The sequence below is a fragment of the Lotus japonicus genome, chromosome 2 (genome assembly GCF_012489685.1).
Source record: "Lotus japonicus ecotype B-129 chromosome 2, LjGifu_v1.2".
Classification (NCBI taxonomy): domain Eukaryota; kingdom Viridiplantae; phylum Streptophyta; class Magnoliopsida; order Fabales; family Fabaceae; genus Lotus; species Lotus japonicus.
This window is the reverse complement of record NC_080042.1, coordinates 2,987,253-3,009,342: the sequence shown is the minus strand read 5'-3', so window position 1 is coordinate 3,009,342 and position 22,090 is coordinate 2,987,253. Positions and strand designations below refer to the sequence as shown.

Sequence of the window (22,090 nt, the reverse complement as noted above, 5' to 3'; positions counted from 1 at the left end):
AAACAAAGTGTTGTGAAAAATCGTAGTCATTTTGTTGCAATCTAAAGTACATAATTAGAAAATAACAGAACGCAGAGAAGAAGCGATGCTCAATGGAGAAACAACCAAAAATAGGAATGGTTTCAGAGCATTCATAATTATGGGAAAATGGTGATCGGTTTTTTTTAGGAGGAGGAACATGTGACTCTCTCTAGTCAAAGAGTCAATCGATGATGATGTGTTAGATGAACAAAATGTAAATAAGGCACTTGTCAACTACTGAGAAGATTAAATAATAATAATTTTAAGAGGTATATTGAAATGTTATCAACTTAGTGGAGGTCATGGGTTTTAATCATCATAGTAGTAGTACTTGGTAAGTAGAAATTTAACATTTTCTAAAATTCATATAGTTTAAAATACAGTTGAATTTTGATAATTGTCTCATTGAAACATAAATATAGTTTAAAATACAACTTGACAAATAGACTTTTGAATATTAATTTGGATTCCAACTTCAATCACGTTTAACATTTTCAACTTCTTGCCCTTGAATTTTTTTTCTAAAATATTTTTTTTCGACCCATTGGAAGATTACAAGGAGAAGCAAAAGACTAAGGAATGCCTAGAGCGTACTTTAACGAGATAGTTTCCAAATCCACCGGAGGAACCTCATAAAATTGAGTACTTTAAATATTTTATCTTATTTGGCATCTATATTCTATATTATATACTAAAGAAAGGTATACTAAAGAAATTTTTTATACGAAGGTCTATGCCTCGTGGCACCCCTCAATTCATCCAGTTTCCCTCCAAGAAAAAATGGCATTCAACTTTTTTTGTCACAACATAGAAGCATGACTCGCAGTATTTAATATGATCTAATTTAATTAAATTGTAATTTTCAATTGTTTGTATAACCTTTATTTTCAATTTCTAATTGAAAATATATCAAATATTAGAAGAAAAAAAAAAACAAAATTTGAAATTATATAAAAAATAATCACAAATTATAAATTAATTTTCAGTTTCACATTTTACCATATTACAAAAATACAGATTTTAAAATGAATGAGATTACCCGGGCAATCTAAATGTCTTCTTTTTGTGTAGAGAATATCATCTGAAAGTTCTTGCCAACACTTATTCCAAACCACTTCAAGATTTGACATGTTAGAAATCAACACCACAAACAATCTTCTAAGGTGCTCCCCTGATGGCTAGAAGCTCCCTTCATTTATTGCCTCTACAAATTCTATATCATCTTGTAGCAAACCAAGAGCATAACATGCATCCTTAAAGTTATTGTAGGTCACTTCATTCACAGTCGGAATATCTTTATAACTCGTGCAATTTTTTTTAACATTCAAAAGCCTTAAGTAATAGTCTTCATCGCATGATGGAGGCACATGTGAAATTCTACCAATTGAGAAACCATGTTTTCTAGGACGTCATTCTCTTGTATCATCTTTCCAAACAAATTTGATGGGGTATTTTAAATAAGTAATGTCTTGCCCCACTGCATAAATTTGATTAGCCTCCATTCAACCCAAAAACTTATTTTTCTTAATGTCGGCTTTTTCAATTGCGTCCTGAACCGTCTCATTGTCATTGTACACAATGCTCTATTCATCTGGAAGATGGAATTTCAGCCTCACAAGTGGAGGCTCTCTATAATGGACTTCAAATTCAAACAATCTCCAAGCTGCCTCACATGAAGAGATGTGTCTGCTCATCCAATACCAATCGAGATACTTGTATATTTGTTTGATGTAGTTGAAGAATTGTACCTTGAGTGAGACCTTAAATACAAATGTCTTTTCTTTGAAAAGTTCTTGAGCATACACATCCATGTTAGCCTAAAGAAAAAAGAAATTGGTAAATATCTGTAATTGTAAATGTTATAGAAGTACACCTAGATGAGATTACTCTGGCAGCATATAAATTGTTAAGTTCAGCCGCACTTTTGTTTCAAATAATTTGAAGCCTCACCGTCAAATACGGTGAATGTTGTAGAATTAGTTCCACCAACCACCATTAATTGAATGTTGTAATTGATAGATTGTCTTGTAGTTGTATTAATAATTGAAGATTATCGAAGCTATTAGTGTATTTACTATATGTTTGCGTAAGTTTAAAATAGACACCTAAATATAGCATTCTGGTAATTAACCCTTGTTGCATTTTATGCAAAAATATTTTCCATCTTCATCCCTCACACATGTTAAAAATTTCTCATTGGGCACGTACAATATAACCAACTTGTTCTTAAATCAAAGTCTTTCACAATTTCATATGTCACAAAATAACCATCCTGAAGAAATGATTATGAATATCGTTAATTTTAAATTTGAAATTATGAATTTCAAATAGGAAATTATTTAGATTCATTATTGTAAAATTATTATGGGCTCATTATTGTAAAATTATTATGGTCTTTACTCCCAATAGATTTTGAATTTGTATTAAATCTTTCTTAATCTAATATGTTTTTAAAATTTGTATTAAATCTTTGAAATTCAGAATTTCAAATTTCGAATTAATGATCTTCATAATAATTTCTTCAAGATGGTTATTTTGTGACATATGAAATTGTGAAAGACATTGATTTAAGAACAAGTTGACTATATTGTGCGCACCCAATGAGGAATTGCTTAACTGGAGTAAGGGATGAAGATGAAATATTTTTGCAGAAAATACAATAGGGGTTGCCATAATGTTGTATTTAGGTGTATATTTTAAACTTATGCAAACATATATTACATATACTAATAGCTTTGTTTATCTTCAATTTTTAATTCAACTACAAAATAATCTACCAATTACAACATTCAATTAATGGTGGTTGATGGAACTAATTCTACAACATTCACCGTATTTGACCGTGAGGCTTCAAATTATTTGAAAAAAAAGTGTGGCTGAACTTCACAATTTATATGCTGCCATAGTAATCTCATCTAGGTGTACTTCTATAAAATTTACAATTACAGATATTTACCAACTTCTTTTTTCTTTAAAGAAAAGACATTTGTATTCAAGGTCAAAGTGAAGATACAATTCTTCAACTACAGCAAACAAATATGCAAGTATCTCGACTAGTATTGGATGTGAGTAGACACATCTCTGCATGTGAGGAAGCTTGGACATTATTTGGGTTTGAAGCCCATTATAGAGAACCTCCACTTGCGAGGCTGTCATTCCATCGTCTAGGTGAATAGAGCATTGTGTACAATGACAATGAGAAGGTTCAGGACGCAATTGACAAAGCCAGCATTAAGAAAAACAAGTTTTTGGGTTGGATGGAGGCTAATCAAATTTATGCAGTGGGGCAAGACATTACTTATTCAAAATACCTCCATCAAATTTGTTTGGAAAGATGATACAAGAGAATGACGTCCTAGAAAATAGGGTTTCTCAATTGGTAGAATTACACATGTGCCTTCATCATGCAGTGAAGACTATTATTTAAGGCTTCTTTTGAATGTTCAAAAATTGCATGAGTTATAAAGATATTTCGACTATGAATGAAGTGACCTGCAATAATTTTAAGGATGTGTGTTATGCTCTTGGTTTCCTACAAGATGATATAGAATTTGTATTGGCAATAAAGGAAGCGAGCTTCTGGGCATCATGAGAGCACTTAGAAGATTGTTGTGGTGTTGTTGATTTCTAACAACATGTCAAATTTTGAAGTGGTTTGGGATAAGTGTTGGCAAGAACTTTCTGATGATATTCTCTACACACAAAGAGGGCATTTAGATTACCCAGGTAATCTCATTCATTTTGGTTCTTTCTAAAGAGCACATAACCTGCCAAACTGATCTACTTTATATGTGTGCATGCTTGAATTTAACAGATGATCAGAAGAAAAAAAATCTAACACTTGCTGAGATTGAGAAACTGCTACAAAACAATGGCAGGAGTCTACATGATTTTGCTTCAATGCCTTATCCTTTAGATATTGTCGTGGAAGACACAAATCAAAGACTGATTATAGAGGAATTGAATTATGATAGAAAGGAAATGCGTAAATACTTGGTCCAATGTCTCTCTTCAATAGCTAACGAACAAAGGCATGCATATGACAAAATAGGTAATGTCGTGTATGGAAAAATATGTGGATTTTTCTTCCTATATGGCTACGATGGGACGGGTAAAACCTTTGTCTAGAACACGTTATCGACATCTATTTGCTTAAGAGGTGATATTGTTCTAAATGTGGCTTCAAGTGGGATTACTGCATTGTTGTTATCAGGAGGAAGGGCGGCACATTCAAGGATCAAGAATCATATACCTATAACTGAGGATTCAACATGCAACATAAAGCATAACAGCCCTCGGGCTAAATTGTTCATCAAGATGAAACTGATAATTTGGGACGAAAAGCTCCTATGATGAGTAAATGGTTAACGAGGCTTTGGATAAGTGTTTGAGAGACTTTTTGAGGTTTACCCCAGGATATGAGTCAAAGTTTCCATTTGATGAGTAAATGGTTTACGAGGCTTTGATAAGTTCTTGAGAGACATTTTGAGGTTCACCCCAAGAATTGACTCCAAGTTTCCATCTGGAGGAATAGTTGTGGTTTTGGGCGATGATTTTAGGACAATATTACCTCTTATTCCAAGGGCATCTAGGAAAGATATCGTCAATGCAACAATAAATTCATCCTATCTATGATCTTTTTTTTCGAGTTCTTTGTTTGACCAACAATATGAGACTCTTGCAAGGATCTTCATGCTCAAATGCATTAGATATAGCAGAATTTTCAGAATGGTTGTTGACTATTGGTGATGGAAAAGTTGGACAACCAATTAATGGTGAATCTGAAATACAAATACTCGGTGAAATCCTTATAAAAAACTCTGAATCTGGTTTTGAAGACTTAGTAAATTATTCTCACCCTAACTTGTTGCGGAACATGTCTAAATCAGACTAAAAGAACTATATTAGCCCTCACAATTGAACTAGTTGGAAAGGTCACTGATTACATGATGTTGCGGGTATCGGAGAAGAAAGGAATTATTTGAGCTTTGATTCAATATTTAAAGAAGATGACAATGTTGAGAGTGAGTTGGATACATTTTCCCTTGAGGTATTGAATGTGATAGTTGTTCAGGGCTGCCTCCACATAAGTTGACTTTGAAAATTGGAGTCCCGGTAATATTACTGAGATATATCGATCAGCCCAACGAATTGTGTAATGGAAAAAGATTGACGGTAAAGAGATTTGGAGGTCATGTCATTTTGTGCACCGTCCTAGGATGACCATTGTCGCAACGTGGGTCACGGCGGGACGATGCTAAATTGTTTAGAATTCAGAAGAGTCGCCACCAACATTTTTAAAGCGGGAAAACGTCAAAAAATCTGTAAAGATTCGATCTTCGCAATCATAGTTGGATCTGGGAGTCGATTACGCATAGACAAGGTACTAACACCCTACTGAAGGTATGAAAAACGGTAGAAAGGGGGGGTTTGAATAACGTTTTCAGTATAAAACTTCCACCTTAAAGATTTTGACAAATCTTTCGAGAACTTAAGTGCTAAAGATAAGAGATAGAAAAGCACACAAGGATTTTATCCTGGTTCACTTGATAAATCACTCAAGCTACTCCAGTCCACCCGTTAAGGTGATTTCTTCCTTCTTAGAATGAAGGCAATCCACTAATCAGGTAAGAGTTACAACTGCACTTGAAACCTACAAGTGACTAACAATTACACTGACTTAGCTCACACTAAGATTCACTCTCTTAGTCTTCTCTAGGATCCGATCAACCTTGATCTCCTAAAGGAACTAAACAAACTGTTTATCAAAGAATTGTTTACAAGAGATTTGCTTCTAAAAAGCTAATAGTAAACTCAATGAATTTCAGATGAAAGAAAACTTAGAAGATTTTTGAATATGTCTTGCGTATGTGAATGCTTCTTTCCGTTTCTTTCAGTCTTCAGCCTCTTTATATACTCCAAGGATTAGGGTTGAGCGATGCATGGGAAATGCTACCGTTGGAGGGCAGTTCTGGAAAATCCAGCTTCTGCTGTGGCTGAGAACGTTAGGTAGGTCGTCAGGAAGGTACAGTAGCTTTTGTACTTGGATAGCGACGCGACCTTTAAACCTAGGAGACTTCTGATCAGGGGAATGCTTCATATTGGAACTTGTGAAGCCGGTTGATCAGAGTCAGAGGGAAAGCACAGATCCTCTGACCATTGTATCTTCTGATTCTGAACTCAGAGGGAAGAACATGGCCTTCAGAGTTTCTTGCTTCTGGACTTCAGAGTTTCCACTATTCAGCTTCTGGATCTCAGAGTCTTCTACACCATCAGAACATCTGAGCCTTCAGTGTTTCTTGGTTATCAGACTTTCTGGATCTTCAGAACTTCTAGTGACTGAGTCCACATCAGAGTTTGTATAACTTCAGAACTTCTGAAGCTTTTCCACTGTTCATACTGAACATGGTGAATGCGAAAGCGTTGCTTGGGTCACTCTTTATACACAGTGCTTCTGATTTGTGTGAGATTGAGTTGAGGTCAGAACCTGCAAATAGCACACTCAGAAAAACACGTTAGAGTACCACAATTGTTAATATCAAAAGGTTAACTTGTAATCATCAAAACATAGAGTTGTACTACTAGATCAAAACTTGATCTTACAATCTCCCCCTTTTTGATGATGACAAAACTAAGATTTTTGATGAACAATTCTTAAACATTAAACTGAATTCACTCAGAGTTTAGAGATATAGAATAAGACTTATCCTGATGTGAATAGTTTATCTTGCTCATTCTGAATTCAAGTCACTGCTTGATTCTGAGCTTAGCTCCCCCTGAATCTAATACTTGATGAAAACGTTAGTAAAGTCTAGATTCTAAGCTAAATAATATAAGAGTTCAGAGTGAAAAACTTATGACATAGATGAAAATCGAGTAATCAGAGCGCATAAGTAATCAGAGTCATGGACAAGGTATCAGAGTCTTGGGTATCAGAGTCAACTTATAATCACTTCAGAAGAAGTGAAATGTATTCCTTGTATTTGCCCAGTGACACATCTATGGTCATGAAGGTGGAACTCTTAAAATCTCCAAAAGAAAAATAAATCACACTAACACATCTTACACATCAAAAACTGGGTTTACTCCCCCTTTTTGTCATAAGCAAAAAGCTTGGGGTGTGAAAAACTTAGCTTGAAGTACAAGGTACTCCCCCTTAGAGAAGGTCTAAGTTTAAAGGAAATGAAAACGATGCAAGAATCAGAGTTAGGCGAAATAAATAGAAGAGTTAATGCAAGAGAAGAACGTTTACCACCGGTCAAGTGAGTAAAGAGAAGGGTCAGTTACCAAGAACTTAACTCGAGAAACCGTAGGAGCATTAACTTTCAGAGAGAAAGTGAAGCCTATATAAAGCGTTGGAGAGAAAGGTAAGCTTCACACCTCGAACAATTTTCAGTAAGGAAAAAAAATGGCATCATACATCGTAGCACTAGAAGAGCTGAGGAAGAAGGCCTTTGAGGAGGACTTGTTCCTGAACATCAGGCATCCAGAGGGTACAACGACCATCGCGGAGCTGACACAGACACTGCTGGAAGAGGACCTGCGTCCAGAGGTGAAGAGAGACCTGAGGGAATTTCTTGCCTTCGTGGAGGAGGTGCAAGAACTCAGCCGGCTTGAACTCAAGCTGCTGGAAGAAAAAGAAAGTTTGGAAGAGAAGCTCAAGACTGCAGAAGAGATTCTGGAGAGGGATGAGCTAAAGGACAGGCTCAACAACATCCAGCATGCACTGGAGCGTCTGGAGAAGGATAGGTCAGAGCAGCGCCAGGAGTGCAGAAGAATGAGGAGGGATCCTCCATTCTAGATTTTAGGGAAAGAATGTATGATGTAAACATAAAGAAATGATGAATAAAAAGATTTTTGCAAACATATGTGACACAAATATATATATATACATATAGAATCACAAACGAATAAAGTAGAATAAATAAATAAAAAGAAACAGAGTTTAACCAAAAATAAAACAACGTTAAAGAAAAAGAAAAACGAAGAGATCCTAAATTAGGGTTTATCAGTTCGTCACAGAAGTTCCATCATCATGTGCTTCATCTCAATGAGCATGGATTCATGAATGTCAAGACGCTGTTCCATGATGTCGAGTCTGGATGAGCTGGACTGAGCAGAACCGGAAGGAACATTCTGAGCAGCTTGAGAATCTGGAATGGAAGCAGAAGTAGCAGGAGTAAACACAACTGGTGCAAGTGCTTGGCATCTAAGAGCTTCAGCCTCAGCTTCAAGTCGCTCTGCCTCTAGTCTGGCTTGTTCAGCTTGAGCTGCTGCTTGACGTGCAGCTTCTTCTGCTTGAGCTTTCTTTCTCTTGGCTTCTTCAATAGCTTCAAGAAGCTTGTGTCTCTGTTCTTGTTCATGAAGAGCCACCCTTCGAGCAAACCTTTGCTTGGCAGCCTCAATCCTCTGACTTCCCTCTGTATGCAGGAGCTGCATCATAATTGGAACTTGAGCCACCAGCCAAGTGCCCAGATTGTTCCACTCATCAGCCACACGTTCAGCATTCTCACTGAGGTCAGTCTGACCGTGCACATTGCGGAGCCTCAAAGAGGCTTCATGATAGAAAATATTGATGCACTCAGAGAGAGATGTGGGTTGGAGGTGAGTATAAGGAATTATGGAGAGGTTGGTTTCAGGAGAGGCTGGGTGATTGCTGCTATGAGCTTCAGAGGCACCTTGTGGAGAACCAATGTTAATCATTTGAGTATTGGGTTCAGAGGTTCCAAGGTGAGGGTCTGAAGTTTCAACCAGAGGATGGGGTGATCTAACCGAGGATTGGTTAGACACTGATTGTTCGGGTTCAGGTTCTGGTTGAATAGGCTCTTGTTGGTCAGGGGCAGGGTGAGCTTGTTGAGCCAAAGGGTCTGCCTCTTGTAAAGGATTGGCCAAGATAGGTTCATCTGGGTCAACTAGACGTTCAGGTCTAGGGCCAGGATATCTCCTAGGGCTTGGACAAGTGAGGTAATATTCCTCTAAGGTAGACACCTTTTCTTTTCTGACCTCCATGAATTTTCTAATGGATTCAGAGTTATTGGAGGGAGAAGAATCAGCAACATTGGTTGGGAAGGATACGGGTGTATAGGCTGTGGAAGAGTCTGTATCCGTGGGTTTGAGAGCCAGACGTTCTGATGCTCTTGGGACAGAGTGATCAGAGGTTCTGGGTTCATGGTCTGTGTGGGTAGGCTCTGGTTGTTCGAGTGGGTTGTATGGAATGGTGATGGGAGAGGTAGGTTCTTCTGACCTAGAGGGTTGGTTCTGAAGCAAATTCCAGAGAGGTGCTTCAGTAGGGGAAGGGTGAAAGAATGAAGATCTTGGGGAATGTGGTGGAGAGGTGGTTTGTGCAGCTGGTTGGGATTCAGGAATAGGAGTGAGGGGATTTGAGGAGTGTTTGAGCATGGCAGATATAGGGAGTGCATCAAATAAATTCAAATCATCATCAGAAGCAAGTGCAGGCTTACTTGAATGTGCTGATGATCTAGTCACTCTGGCAGGAGGTTCAGTCCTTCTGACCACTTCAGCAGCTGGTTCCACCCGAGTAGGCTTCACCACGATTCTGACCTGCTTCTTCTTCTTCTTAGGAGGACCATCCTCATTATCACTATCATCACCATCATCAGGCTTTCTCTTCTTCTTTTTGACCAGAGGGACATCGGATTCCTCAGAAGATTCGTCCAGTATCATCTTCCTCTAAGCTTTCTTCTTGGGAGGAGAAGGAAACTCTGGAGCTGGCGGCAGTCTGCTGACGAAATCATCAAGATCAATTTCGAATCCTTGAGCCCTTAGGTCATCAACATAGCACCTAATGGCGTCAGGATTGTCTGCCTGTGTCCACAGAGGGTAGTCATTCAGAGGCATCCTTCTACTTCTGATCTCAGAAGATGTGTCTTCACGAGCAGGAGCAATCTTCTTCTGGACCAAACCCATCTTCTTCAGAGAATTTGCAGTGAAGACATCACTGACCATGGTGCTCAGATCCTCTACACATCCAGCATTGACCAGATCTTGCACCAGGTTGCTTTCAATGAGAAAGTCTGAGAGCAGTCTCCCAAAGGGGATATATTTGATTGCTGACTTGATGGAGGCAGTGGTGCGAGACTTCCGGATGCATTCCTTCAAGTAGGAGAACAGGAAGTAGGGAAGGCAGATCTTCTTCTGGTCTTGGATGAAGAACAACATCACCTTCTGGTTGAAGTTGATGTAGTCTGGAGAACTGCCCTTTGGTCTCTGGTTTATGCAGTGTAGCAAAATTTTGTGCCAGATCCTGAGCTTGGGATGAAGGTCCATCACCTTGTAACTCGTCTTGCCCGGTTTGTAAGTGGTGTACAGGGCCTGGTTGATTGTATCCTTGGTGCTGGGTTTCAGCTTCGATTACGTGAGTTGGAAACGATACCCATAAGCAGTGTCTGCACCCAGCAAATTCACGAAAGACTTCTCTGTGATGATGATCTTTCTTCCGAGAATGTGAGATACCACCTGAGTATCATCGCAGTCGGCGTGCTTCCAGAATTCCTTGACTAATCTATCATACACCGGTCCTCGAAGTCTGTTGAAGTAATTTCCCCAACCTTGAGCTTGGACTTCAGGACGAAGATCATACCCATTTGTAGCCAGGTTGTCGAGGTCGAATCTCCATTCTGCCAGGACTTGGAGTTCCTCAGGAGCATATACACAGTGAACGGCACAGCCCCGTTCTGCAATTGGAACACTCTGGTCTTGAGCTTGAACTTGATCTTGTGTCGGATTCTCAGGGCCCCTTTGACCCGTTGCTAGACCAACTACCATGTGAGGGAACTGGGGTGCATCTGCAGTAGATCTTCTGGTTTGTCTCACCATTTTTGAAGCGGTTGAAGGTTTGAGGTAGAAGATGAAGGTTGGAAGATGAAGAGAGATCGAGAGAGAAATCGAGAAAAGCGGTTTTTGAAAAGCAGAGAGAGCGAGAGTAAAAACCGGAAGTGAAAGAGATCGTGTGTGTATAGTGGGTTTTAACAAATAACCGTTGTTGATTCAAAAAGCACTTTAAGATCAACGGTTGAAAATTAAAGATAGATAGTAACAGTAAATACACAAATCACACACAGGAGAGAAGCACATCTACACGCAATCATAACAGACTGTCACACAGGCACAAGGAACTATGCATCAGAAATACTGACACACGTGTTGTTGTCTCAGCTTCAGAGTCAGTACCAGTGGGTACACACACTCTGATTGAGTTACCTTCTGGACTAGACATCTTCTGATCAAGAAGTATCATAGTCAGAGGTTCTGATCCATCTTCACTCTGGACAAAAGTCCATGTTTAGATTTTTCAGAATAAAATTAAATCTATCCTCTGCTAAGGGCTTTGTAAAGATATCTGCCCATTGATGGTCAGTATCAACAAACTTCAGAAGAAGTACGCCCTTCTGTACATAATCTCTAATAAAGTGATACTTTACCTCAATGTGCTTTGCCCTTGAATGCAAGATAGGATTCTTACTCAATGAGATTGCAGCAGTGTTATCACAATAGATTGGGATATTGCTCTCAAGGATCTGATAATCCTCCAGCTGATGTTTCATCCAGAGCATCTGAGTGCTGCATATTGCTGCTGAGATATATTCTGCCTCTGCAGTTGATAGTGCAATGGTTGATTGCCTCTTGCTTGCCCATGAGACTAGATTGCTTCCCAGAAATTGACAATTTCCAGAAGTACTTTTTCTCTCTGTTCTATCTCCAGCATAATCAGCATCACAGTAACCTGAAAGCTTATACTCTGATGTTTTCTTATACATCAAGCCAAGGTTAGTGGTGCCTTTCAGATACCTTAGGATCCTCTTAACAGCAGTTAAGTGGGTTTCCCTTGGATCTGATTGGAAACGAGCACATAAGTGAACACTAAATAATATGTCTGGCCTAGATGCAGTTAAGTATAGAAGTGAACCTATCATGCCACGATAGAGCTTCTGACATACTTTACCACTTTTATCTTCTTTCTCCAGAATGCATGTAGGATGCATTGGAGTCTTGGCCACTGTAGATTCCAGCATATTGAACTTCTTCAGAAGTTCTTTAGTGTACTTGCTCTGATGGATATATGTTCCTTCTGGTGTTTGATCAACTTGTATTCCCAGAAAGTACTTTAATTCTCCCATCATACTCATCTCAAATTCAGCCTGCATCATCTCAGAAAATTCTTTGCATAGAGATTGATTAGCAGAACCAAATATAATATCATCAACATAAATTTGCACAATTAAGATATCATCTTTATAAGTCTTGCAAAAAAGAGTTGTATCTACTTTACCCCTTACAAACTCATTCTCCAGAAGGAATGAGCTAAGTCTCTCATACCATGCTCTGGGAGCTTGCTTCAGACCGTAGAGTGATTTCTTCAATTTGAACACATGGTCTGGTTTCTTCTCATCTTCAAAACCTGGGGGTTGATGAACATAGACTTCCTCTGAGATATAACCATTTAGGAAGGCACTCTTTACGTCCATCTGATGTAGAACTATGTTGTGATTTACTGAGAAAGAGATCAACAGTCTGATTGCCTCCAGTCTTGCTACTGGAGCAAATGTTTCAGTGTAGTCTATTCCTTCCTGCTGGCTGTAGCCTTGAGCAACTAGCCTTGCCTTGTTTCTGACTACATCTCCTTTCTCATTCAGCTTGTTTCTGAATACCCACTTCGTTCCAATAACATGGACACTCTCAGGCTTCTTCACTAAGCTCCAAACATCGTTCTTGGAAAATTGATTCAGTTCTTCTTCCATGGCCAGAATCCAATCCTTGTCCTGAAGAGCTTCATCTATGGACTTGGGTTCAATTAAGGACACCAATCCTTTCAGACTGAGCAAGGTCTCTTCAGAGGGTCTGAAGGCAGATCTGGTTCTGACTGGTTCGTCTTTGTTGCCCAGAATCAATTCCTTAGGGTGAGCTGCAGTGATTCTGCTCTTCTTCAGAGTTTGTGAGTTAGAGGGACCAGCTTCTTCCTCTGGTTCATCTTCCTCTGGCTCATCTTCCTCTGGAGCTTTGCCTTTGTCAGAAACATTAATGCTTAAATCTGCAAACTTTTCAACTAGCTTTGACTGGTCAGAGCCAAGCTTATCGTCAAATCTAACATGAATAGATTCTTCAATAGTCTTAGCATCAGTATTATAAAATCTAAAACCTTTAGATCTCTCAGAGTAACCGAGTAATAGACACTTAGAAGACTTAGCATCAAATTTATGCAATCTATCCTTAGTATTGAGAACATAACAAACACAGCCAAAAGGATGAAAATAAGAAATGTTGGGTTTTATGTTCTTCCACAATTCATAAGGAGTCTTATTCAGAATTGGTCTCACAGAGATTCTGTTCTGAATGTAACATGCTGTATTTACTGCCTCTGCCCAAAAGTGCTTAGCCATGCCAGTTTCTTGGAGCATGGTTCTAGCCATCTCCTGAAGAGTTCTGTTCTTCCTCTCAACAACACCATTTTGTTGAGGAGTTCTGGGACAAGAGAAATCATGTGCAATTCCATAGGAATCAAACAGACTCTCAAACTTGTCATTCTCAAACTCTCCACCATGGTCACTTCTGACACGCACAATCCTACAAGCCTTCTCGTTTTGCACTTGAGCAATGAAGGTAGAGAACACAGCATGAGACTCATCCTTGCGGGTTAGAAACTTTACCCATGTCTAGCGGCTATAATCATCAACGATAACCATCCCATATCTCTTGCCACCTATAGACTCAGTTTTCACTGGTCCAAAAAGGTCGATATGCAGAAGTTCCAACGGCCTTGAGGTTGAGACAACATTCTTTGCCTTGAGAGGGACTTTTGTGAATTTGCCTTTCTGACATGCTTCACAAAGAGCGTCTGAAGCGAACTTCAGATTGGGTAAGCCCCTGACAAGGTTTAGCTTGCTCAGCTGAGAAATCTTTCTCATACTGGCATGCCCTAACCGTCTATGCCATACCCACTGCTCTTCATTAACAGACAGAAGGCACTTCACATTCTGAGCCTCCAACTCAGATAATCTGATCTTATAGATGTTGTTCTTCCTCTTGCTGTTAAACAGAACAGAGCCATCGATCTGACTTACAGCCCGGCAGGACTTTTGATTGAATATAACATCATAAACCTTGTCAGCTAATTGACTTATAGACAATAAGTTATGTGTTAAGCCGTCTACCAATAACACATTATCAATGCATGGACTACTATCTACACAAATAGTACCAGTACCAACAATTTTACCCTTTTCATTTCCTCCAAAGCCAACTTCACCTCCAGGCTTAAGTTTCAGCTCTCGGAACATACGCCTTTCTCCCGTCATGTGACGCGAGCATCCACTGTCCAGATACCATGATTGGTGTTTCAGTGGAGCTATCAAGGATATCTGCAACATAGATAATCTTGTCCTTAGGTACCCACTTTCTGGGTCCTCTCTTGTTAGTTACCCCAGAGGTTCTGATCACCTTGGGTGTCTCAACATGATATTTTAAAGGAATATTTGCATGATATTTAGTCATAGAGAAGGATCCCTTTTTAAGAGGGTTTTTAGCGACTTTAGCAGGTACAAGATCAGGCAATATGGTACCAGAGGGAACAAAGCATTCATACAAGGATTTAGCTTTAGACACAGAGGGCTCATTTCTAATTGGTTTAGAATAGCCAATGCCATGCATTCCATTTCTGCTTACGCCATAGATCATTGAAGCCATTAAGCTTCTATCCACGCTTTTAGCTAGGAATCTTTGAAAAGACTTTTCATACTTAGATTCATTTCTACAATCAGAGGCATCACAGGCAACAATTTCTTCTAACTTAGCAATCTGGTTCTTAAGCACAGAGTTAGAATTGATCAAGGCATGATTATCATTTTTCAAATCAGAGATAATTTTCTCATGTTCAGAAGGAGTCTTGGAAACAGCAGATAAGTTCTTTTTAAGCTTCTTATGCTTAGACAATAAGGAGTTATACTTATCCATAATATCAGACAATGCATGTTTCAGTTCAGAGGTAGAGAAAGAAGCGAATACCTCATTTTCATCGTCTGAGTTAGGATCTCCTTCTGATTCTGAGTCAGAGTCAACAGCTCCCTTTGACTCTGCTGAAGGTGTGAAAAACGACTAGAAGGGGGGTTGAATAGCGTTTTCAATATAAAAACTTTCCCCTTAAAGATTTAAAGTAAATCTTTTCGGTTTCTCTATGATAGATGGTGCAGCGGATAAAGATAGAGAGAAGAGAAAAGCACACAAGTATTTTATCCTGGTTCACTTGATAAATCCCTCAAGCTAATCCAGTCCACCCGTTAAGGTGATTTCTTCCTTCTTAGAATGAAGGCAATCCACTAATCAGATAATTGTTACAACTGCACTTGAAACCTACAAGTGACTAACAATACACTGACTTAGCTGTCACTAAGATTCACTCTCTTAGTCTTCTCTAGGATCCGATCAACCTTGATCTCCTAAAGGAATCACCACTAAGATTCACTCTCTTAGTCTTCTTAAGGATACTGACCTACCCGGTCCCTTAAGGAAAATCAAACAACTGTTTGAGGTTGGTGTTTACAAAGGTTTGCTTCTAAATAAGCTGAGTGTAAACTAAATAAGAACAGATGAAGAAAGTAGAGGCTTGAATCTTTTCTTGTATTGCAGCTCTTTGTTTTCTCTCACCCTTAGCTTTCTTCTTTTCTTCAGCCTTTTATAGTCCAAGGTGCAAAGGATATTTCTGTTGAGAGAATATGACCGTTGGAGGGCATTTCTGGAACTTCCAGAACCTGCTGTGGCTGAACCTTGGTAGGTAGGCTTTTCAGAATAGTACACTGCTCTTGTACTTCTTGATAGAGACATTTGCCTTTAACCATTGACTTCTGATCAGAGTTATGCTTCGTGTTGGAACTTGTGAAGCTTGGTGATCAGAGTCAGAGGGATGCTTGGATCCTCTGACCTTCGTAACTTCTGCTTCTGGACCTTCAGAGCTTCTGAGCCTTCAGAGCCTCTGGTCCCTCAGAGCTTCTGGTCTTCAGATCTTCTGATCCTCAGATCTTCTGATCCTCTGATCTTCTGATCCTCTGATCCTCAGATCCTCTGATCCTCAGATCCTCTGATCTTCAGATCCTCTGATCCTCAGATCCTCTGATCTTCAGATCCTCTGATCCTCAGATCTTCTGATCTTCAGAACTTCTGACGAATATATCTTCTGGTGTCAGAATCAGAACCTGTTTGTCAAAACACTTAAGACAAACATTAGAGTATCATAGTTGTTCATCCACAAATAAATACTTGTTATCATCAAAACATAGAGTAATACCACATGACCAAATCTTGATCTTACAATCTCCCCCTTTTTGATGATGACAAAACCATGTATTTTGATGAACAACTCTAAACAAATAAACTGAATACACTCAGAGTATAAGGTATCAGAGTTAAAACTTATCCTGATGTGTATAGTTTATCTTGCTCCTTCTGAATCCAAGACTCGTGCTTGATTCTGAGCTAAGCTCCCCCTGAATCTAATACTTAATATCAACGTTAGTAATATCTAGATTCTGAGCTAAATAATATAGGAGTTGTCAAGATACTATAAGTTCTCCCCCTTTTTGTCATAAGCAAAAAGAATGAAGGTGGAAGAAAAAAAATAGTAAGAGCATAAGACGAAATACTCCCCCTCAGAAGGAATACCAAGGGATACTTGGCTGCTGATTAGTGTATCTTCTGATGAGAGCAGAAGTGTGGTTCTGGTGACATCTCCGTTCTGGACAAAATTTCATCTTCAGATACTTCAGAATGAGAGGCTAGGAACCTACTCTTCATCTGATGACGCAAGTCAGAAGTTGTAGTAGCATCTTCTGATGTTGTTGCTTCTGGTTTGACAAGTTCTGAGTCTTTGTTTCTATCTGAAACAGTCATGCTCATCTCTACAAGCTTTTTCAGCTAGCTTTGACTTGACCAAATCTTACTCTACTGATGCCTCCAAGTTTAACTTCACCTTCAGATTCAAGTTTTGGATCTTGGGACATATGCCTTTCTCCCGTCATGTGTTGCTTGCATCCACTGTCCAGGTTCCATGATTGGAGTTTCGATGGACTTATTGAAGATATCTGCAACATATATAATCTTATCCCTAGGTACTCACTTTCTGGGTCCTTTCTTGTTAGTTAGCCCAGAAGTTCTGACAACTTTGGGTCTTTCAGCAGGATAATGGAAAGGAATTTGAGCATGATATTTTGACATAGAGAAAGTTCCTTTCTTAAGAGATGATGCAGCAACTTCAGAAGGTTTAGAATAGACAATGCTATATATTCCATTTCTGCTTACGCCATAGATCATTGAAGCCATTAAGCTTCTGTCTACGCTTTTAGCCAGGAATCTTTGAAAAGACTTTTCATACTTAGATTCATTTCTACAATCAGAGGCATCACAAGCAACTATATCTTCTAACTTAGCAATCTGGTTCTTAAGCACAGAGTTAGAATTTACCAAAGCATGATTATCAATTTTCAAATCAGAAATAATTTTCTCATGTTCAGAAGGAGTCTTGGAAACAACAGATAAGTCCTTTTTCAACTTTTTATGCTTAGACAATAAAGAGTTATACTTATCCATGATATCAGACAAAGCATGTTTCAGTTCAGAGGTTGAGAAAGAAGCGAATACCTCATTTTCATCGTCTGAGTTAGGATCTCCTTCTGATGCTGAGTCAGAGTTAACAGCATCCTTTGACTCTGCTCCTTTGTCTTTGACAATAGCCATGAGTCCTTGAACTTCATCATCAGAGTCAACATCCTCTGACTCTGATTCATCAAAAGTCACCATCAGACTCTTCTTGGTCTTGAAATGCTTCTTTGACTTTTTGTCCTTTGATGAGCCTTTGAATTTGCTCTGCCTGTGCTTCCAGATGCAGTTGAGCTTTCTGGATATCAGAGTCAGCTCATCTTCATCAGAATCTTCAAAGGCTTCTTCAGATTCTTCTGCTTCTGCTTGGAGAGCCTTAGCCTTTTCAGATTTGGATTTCAAGGCTATAGACTTCTTCTTCTGATCCTGATGTTCAGCACGCTTTAGTTCATGATACTTCAGTATGCTTATGAGTTCTTCCAAACTCATCTGCTCAACATCTCTAGTTAGCTCCAAGGAAATTATCAAAGGCATCCAGCTTTCAGGAAGACCTCTAAGGATCCTCATGACATGATCTGCAGTGGTGTAGCTATTGCTGAGGGGTCTTATTCCAGCAATAATCAACTGGAATCTGGAAAACATATCCTCAATGGATTCGTCAGGTTCCATTTGGAAGGATTCATATTTCTGGATCAAAGACAGTGCCTTTGATTCTTTCACTCTCTTGTTTCCTTCATGAGACATCTTCAAGGATTCAAAGATGCCCTTGGCGGAATCACGATCAGTAATTTTCTCATATTCTTCATATGAAATGGCACTTTGCAGAATAGCTCTTGATCGGTGATGATCTCTGAACTCCTTCTTTTGATCTTCACTCATCTTCTCCCTTGGGATCTTTACACCATGTTCATCGACAGGAGGGGTGTAGCCATCAACAACAAAATCCCAGAGATCAGGATCAAAGCCAAGAAAGAAGCTTTTGATTCTGTCTTTCCAGAAATCAAATCTCTGACCATCAAAGATAGGTGGTCTTGCACTGTATTGATATTTGCTTGTAGTAGTGATGGAATCCATGAGTTTTTCACACTGGCCCGGATCTACTGAACACTGTTAAGTGTGGTAATCAGAACTTGCGCTCTGATACCAAGTGAAGGTGTGAAAAACGACTAGAAGGGGGGGTTGAATAGCGTTTTCAATATAAAAACTTTCCCCTTAAAGATTTAAAGTAAATCTTTTCGGTTTCTCTATGATAGATGGTGCAGCGGATAAAGATAGAGAGAAGAGAAAAGCACACAAGTATTTTATCCTGGTTCACTTGATAAATCCCTCAAGCTAATCCAGTCCACCCGTTAAGGTGATTTCTTCCTTCTTAGAATGAAGGCAATCCACTAATCAGATAATTGTTACAACTGCACTTGAAACCTACAAGTGACTAACAATACACTGACTTAGCTGTCACTAAGATTCACTCTCTTAGTCTTCTCTAGGATCCGATCAACCTTGATCTCCTAAAGGAATCACCACTAAGATTCACTCTCTTAGTCTTCTTAAGGATACTGACCTACCCGGTCCCTTAAGGAAAATCAAACAACTGTTTGAGGTTGGTGTTTACAAAGGTTTGCTTCTAAATAAGCTGAGTGTAAACTAAATAAGAACAGATGAAGAAAGTAGAGGCTTGAATCTTTTCTTGTATTGCAGCTCTTTGTTTTCTCTCACCCTTAGCTTTCTTCTTGTCTTCAGCCTTTTATAGTCCAAGGTGCAAAGGATATTTCTGTTGAGAGAATATGACCGTTGGAGGGCATTTCTGGAACTTCCAGAACCTGCTGTGGCTGAACCTTGGTAGGTAGGCTTTTCAGAATAGTACACTGCTCTTGTACTTCTTGATAGAGACATTTGCCTTTAACCATTGACTTCTGATCAGAGTTATGCTTCGTGTTGGAACTTGTGAAGCTTGGTGATCAGAGTCAGAGGGATGCTTGGATCCTCTGACCTTCGTAACTTCTGCTTCTGGACCTTCAGAGCTTCTGAGCCTTCAGAGCCTCTGGTCCCTCAGAGCTTCTGGTCTTCAGATCTTCTGATCCTCAGATCTTCTGATCCTCTGATCTTCTGATCCTCTGATCCTCAGATCCTCTGATCCTCAGATCCTCTGATCTTCAGACCCTCTGATCCTCAGATCCTCTGATCTTCAGATCCTCTGATCCTCAGATCTTCTGATCTTCAGAACTTCTGACGAATATATCTTCTGGTGTCAGAATCAGAACCTGTTTGTCAAAACACTTAAGACAAACATTAGAGTATCATAGTTGTTCATCCACAAATAAATACTTGTTATCATCAAAACATAGAGTAATACCACATGACCAAATCTTGATCTTACATCTGCTTCCTTGTCTTTGACAATAGCCATGAGTCCTTGGACTTCACCATCAGAGTCAACATCCTCTGACTCTGATTCATCAAATGTCACCATCAGACTCTTCTTCGTCTTGAAGTGCTTCTTTGGCTTCTTGTCCTTCTTCAATCTTGGACAGTCACTTTTGTAGTGCCCTGATTCTTTGCACTCAAAGCATGTGACTTCCTTAAGCGAGGACTTCTTCTGACCTGAGGATTCAGACTTTCCTCTTGCCTTTCCAGAGCCTTTGTATTTGCTCTGCCTGTGCTTCCAGATGCGATTGAGTCTCTTGGAGATCAGAGTCAGCTCATCTTCATCAGAATCTTCTGATGCTTCTTCAGATTCCTCTTCTTCAGCTTGAAGAGCTTTTGACTTCTCAACCTTAGCCTTTTCAGATTTGGATTTCAAGGCTATGGACTTTTTCCTCAGATCTTGCATCTCTGAGCGCTTCAGCTCATGGCATTTCAAAATGCTGATGAGTTCTTCTAAACTCATATTCTCAACGTCTCTCGTGAGCTCTATTGAAGTCACCAAAGGCATCCAACTTTCAGGAAGACACCTGATGACCCTTATGACATGATCTTTTGTTGTGTAGCTCTTGTTGAGAGGTCGTATGCCAGCTACAAGCAACTGAAATCTGGAGAACATTTCTTCAATGGACTCATTTGGCTCTATGATGAAGGATTCATACTTTTGGATCAAAGACAATGCCTTTGATTCTTTGACTTTCTTGTTTCCTTCATGAGACATCTTCAGAGATTCGAAAATGCCTTTTGCAAACTCACGATCTGTAATCTTCTGGTACTCTTCATAGGAAATAGCACTTAGAAGAATTGCTCTTGCTTTGTGATGTTGTGAGTACAGCTTCTTTTGATCTGCAGTCATCTCTGACCTTGGGATCTTCTTGCCATCTGCATCAATTGGACGCTCGTAGCCATCCACAATAATATCCCAGAGATCTGCATCGAAACCCAGAAAGAAACTTTCCAGTCTATCTTTCCAATATTCGAACCTTTGACCGTCGAACATAGGAGGCTTTGCATTGTAACCATCTCTTTGAGTTTCACTGGTGGTGGCAGCCATTGTTTTTCACACCGGCCCGGATCACTGAACACTGTTAGGTGTGGTAATCAGAACTTGCGCTCTGATACCAATTGAAGGTATGAAAAACGGTAGAAAGGGGGGGTTTGAATAACGTTTTCAGTATAAAACTTCCACCTTAAAGATTTTGACAAATATTTCGAGAACTTAAGTGCTAAAGATAAGAGATAGAAAAGCACACAAGGATTTTATCCTGGTTCACTTGATAAATCACTCAAGCTACTCCAGTCCACCCGTTAAGGTGATTTCTTCCTTCTTAGAATGAAGGCAATCCACTAATCAGGTAAGAGTTACAACTGCACTTGAAACCTACAAGTGACTAACAATTACACTGACTTAGCTCACACTAAGATTCACTCTCTTAGTCTTCTCTAAGATCCGATCAACCTTGATCTCCTAAAGGAACTAAACAAACTGTTTATCAAAGAATTGTTTACAAGAGATTTGCTTCTAAAAAGCTAATAGTAAACTCAATGAATTTCAGATGAAAGAAAACTTAGAAGATTTTTGAATATGTCTTGCGTATGTGAATGCTTCTTGCCGTTTCTTTCAGTCTTCAGCCTCTTTATATACTCCAAGGATTAGGGTTGAGCGATGCATGGGAAATGCTACCGTTGGAGGGCAGTTCTGGAAAATCCAGCTTCTGCTGTGGCTGAGAACGTTAGGTAGGTCGTCAGGAAGGTACAGTAGCTTTTGTACTTGGATAGCGACGCGACCTTTAAACCTAGGAGACTTCTGATCAGGGGAATGCTTCATATTGGAACTTGTGAAGCCGGTTGATCAGAGTCAGAGGGAAAGCACAGATCCTCTGACCATTGTATCTTCTGATTCTGAACTCAGAGGGAAGAACATGGCCTTTAGAGTTTCTTGCTTCTGGACTTCAGAGTTTCCACTATTCAGCTTCTGGATCTCAGAGTCTTCTACACCATCAGAACATCTGAGCCTTCAGTGTTTCTTGGTTATCAGACTTTCTGG

General features: G+C 39.3%; 1 protein-coding gene across 1 annotated transcript; it reads left to right on the top strand.

The window, feature by feature from the left end:
- The first annotated feature begins 3,656 nt into the window (after positions 1 to 3,656).
- On the top strand, positions 3,657 to 4,374 carry LOC130735914 (uncharacterized). Its single transcript, XM_057587785.1, has 3 exons — positions 3,657 to 3,747; positions 3,836 to 4,132; positions 4,235 to 4,374. The coding sequence occupies exons 1-3, from the start codon at positions 3,657 to 3,659 to the stop codon at positions 4,372 to 4,374; spliced, it is 528 nt and encodes a 175-aa protein (XP_057443768.1).
- The last annotated feature ends 17,716 nt before the right edge of the window (positions 4,375 to 22,090 follow it).

Bases quoted from the DNA above. Each gene is read 5' to 3' on its own strand.
- LOC130735914 (XM_057587785.1), top strand. From the start codon at position 3,657: ATGTCAAATTTTGAAGTGGTTTGGGATAAGTGTTGGCAAGAACTTTCT. The intron at 3,748-3,835 runs GTAATCTCATTC...TGAATTTAACAG, and splicing joins AGGGCATTTAGATTACCCAG to ATGATCAGAAGAAAAAAAAT. The intron at 4,133-4,234 runs GTAAAACCTTTG...TGTTGTTATCAG, and splicing joins ATATGGCTACGATGGGACGG to GAGGAAGGGCGGCACATTCA.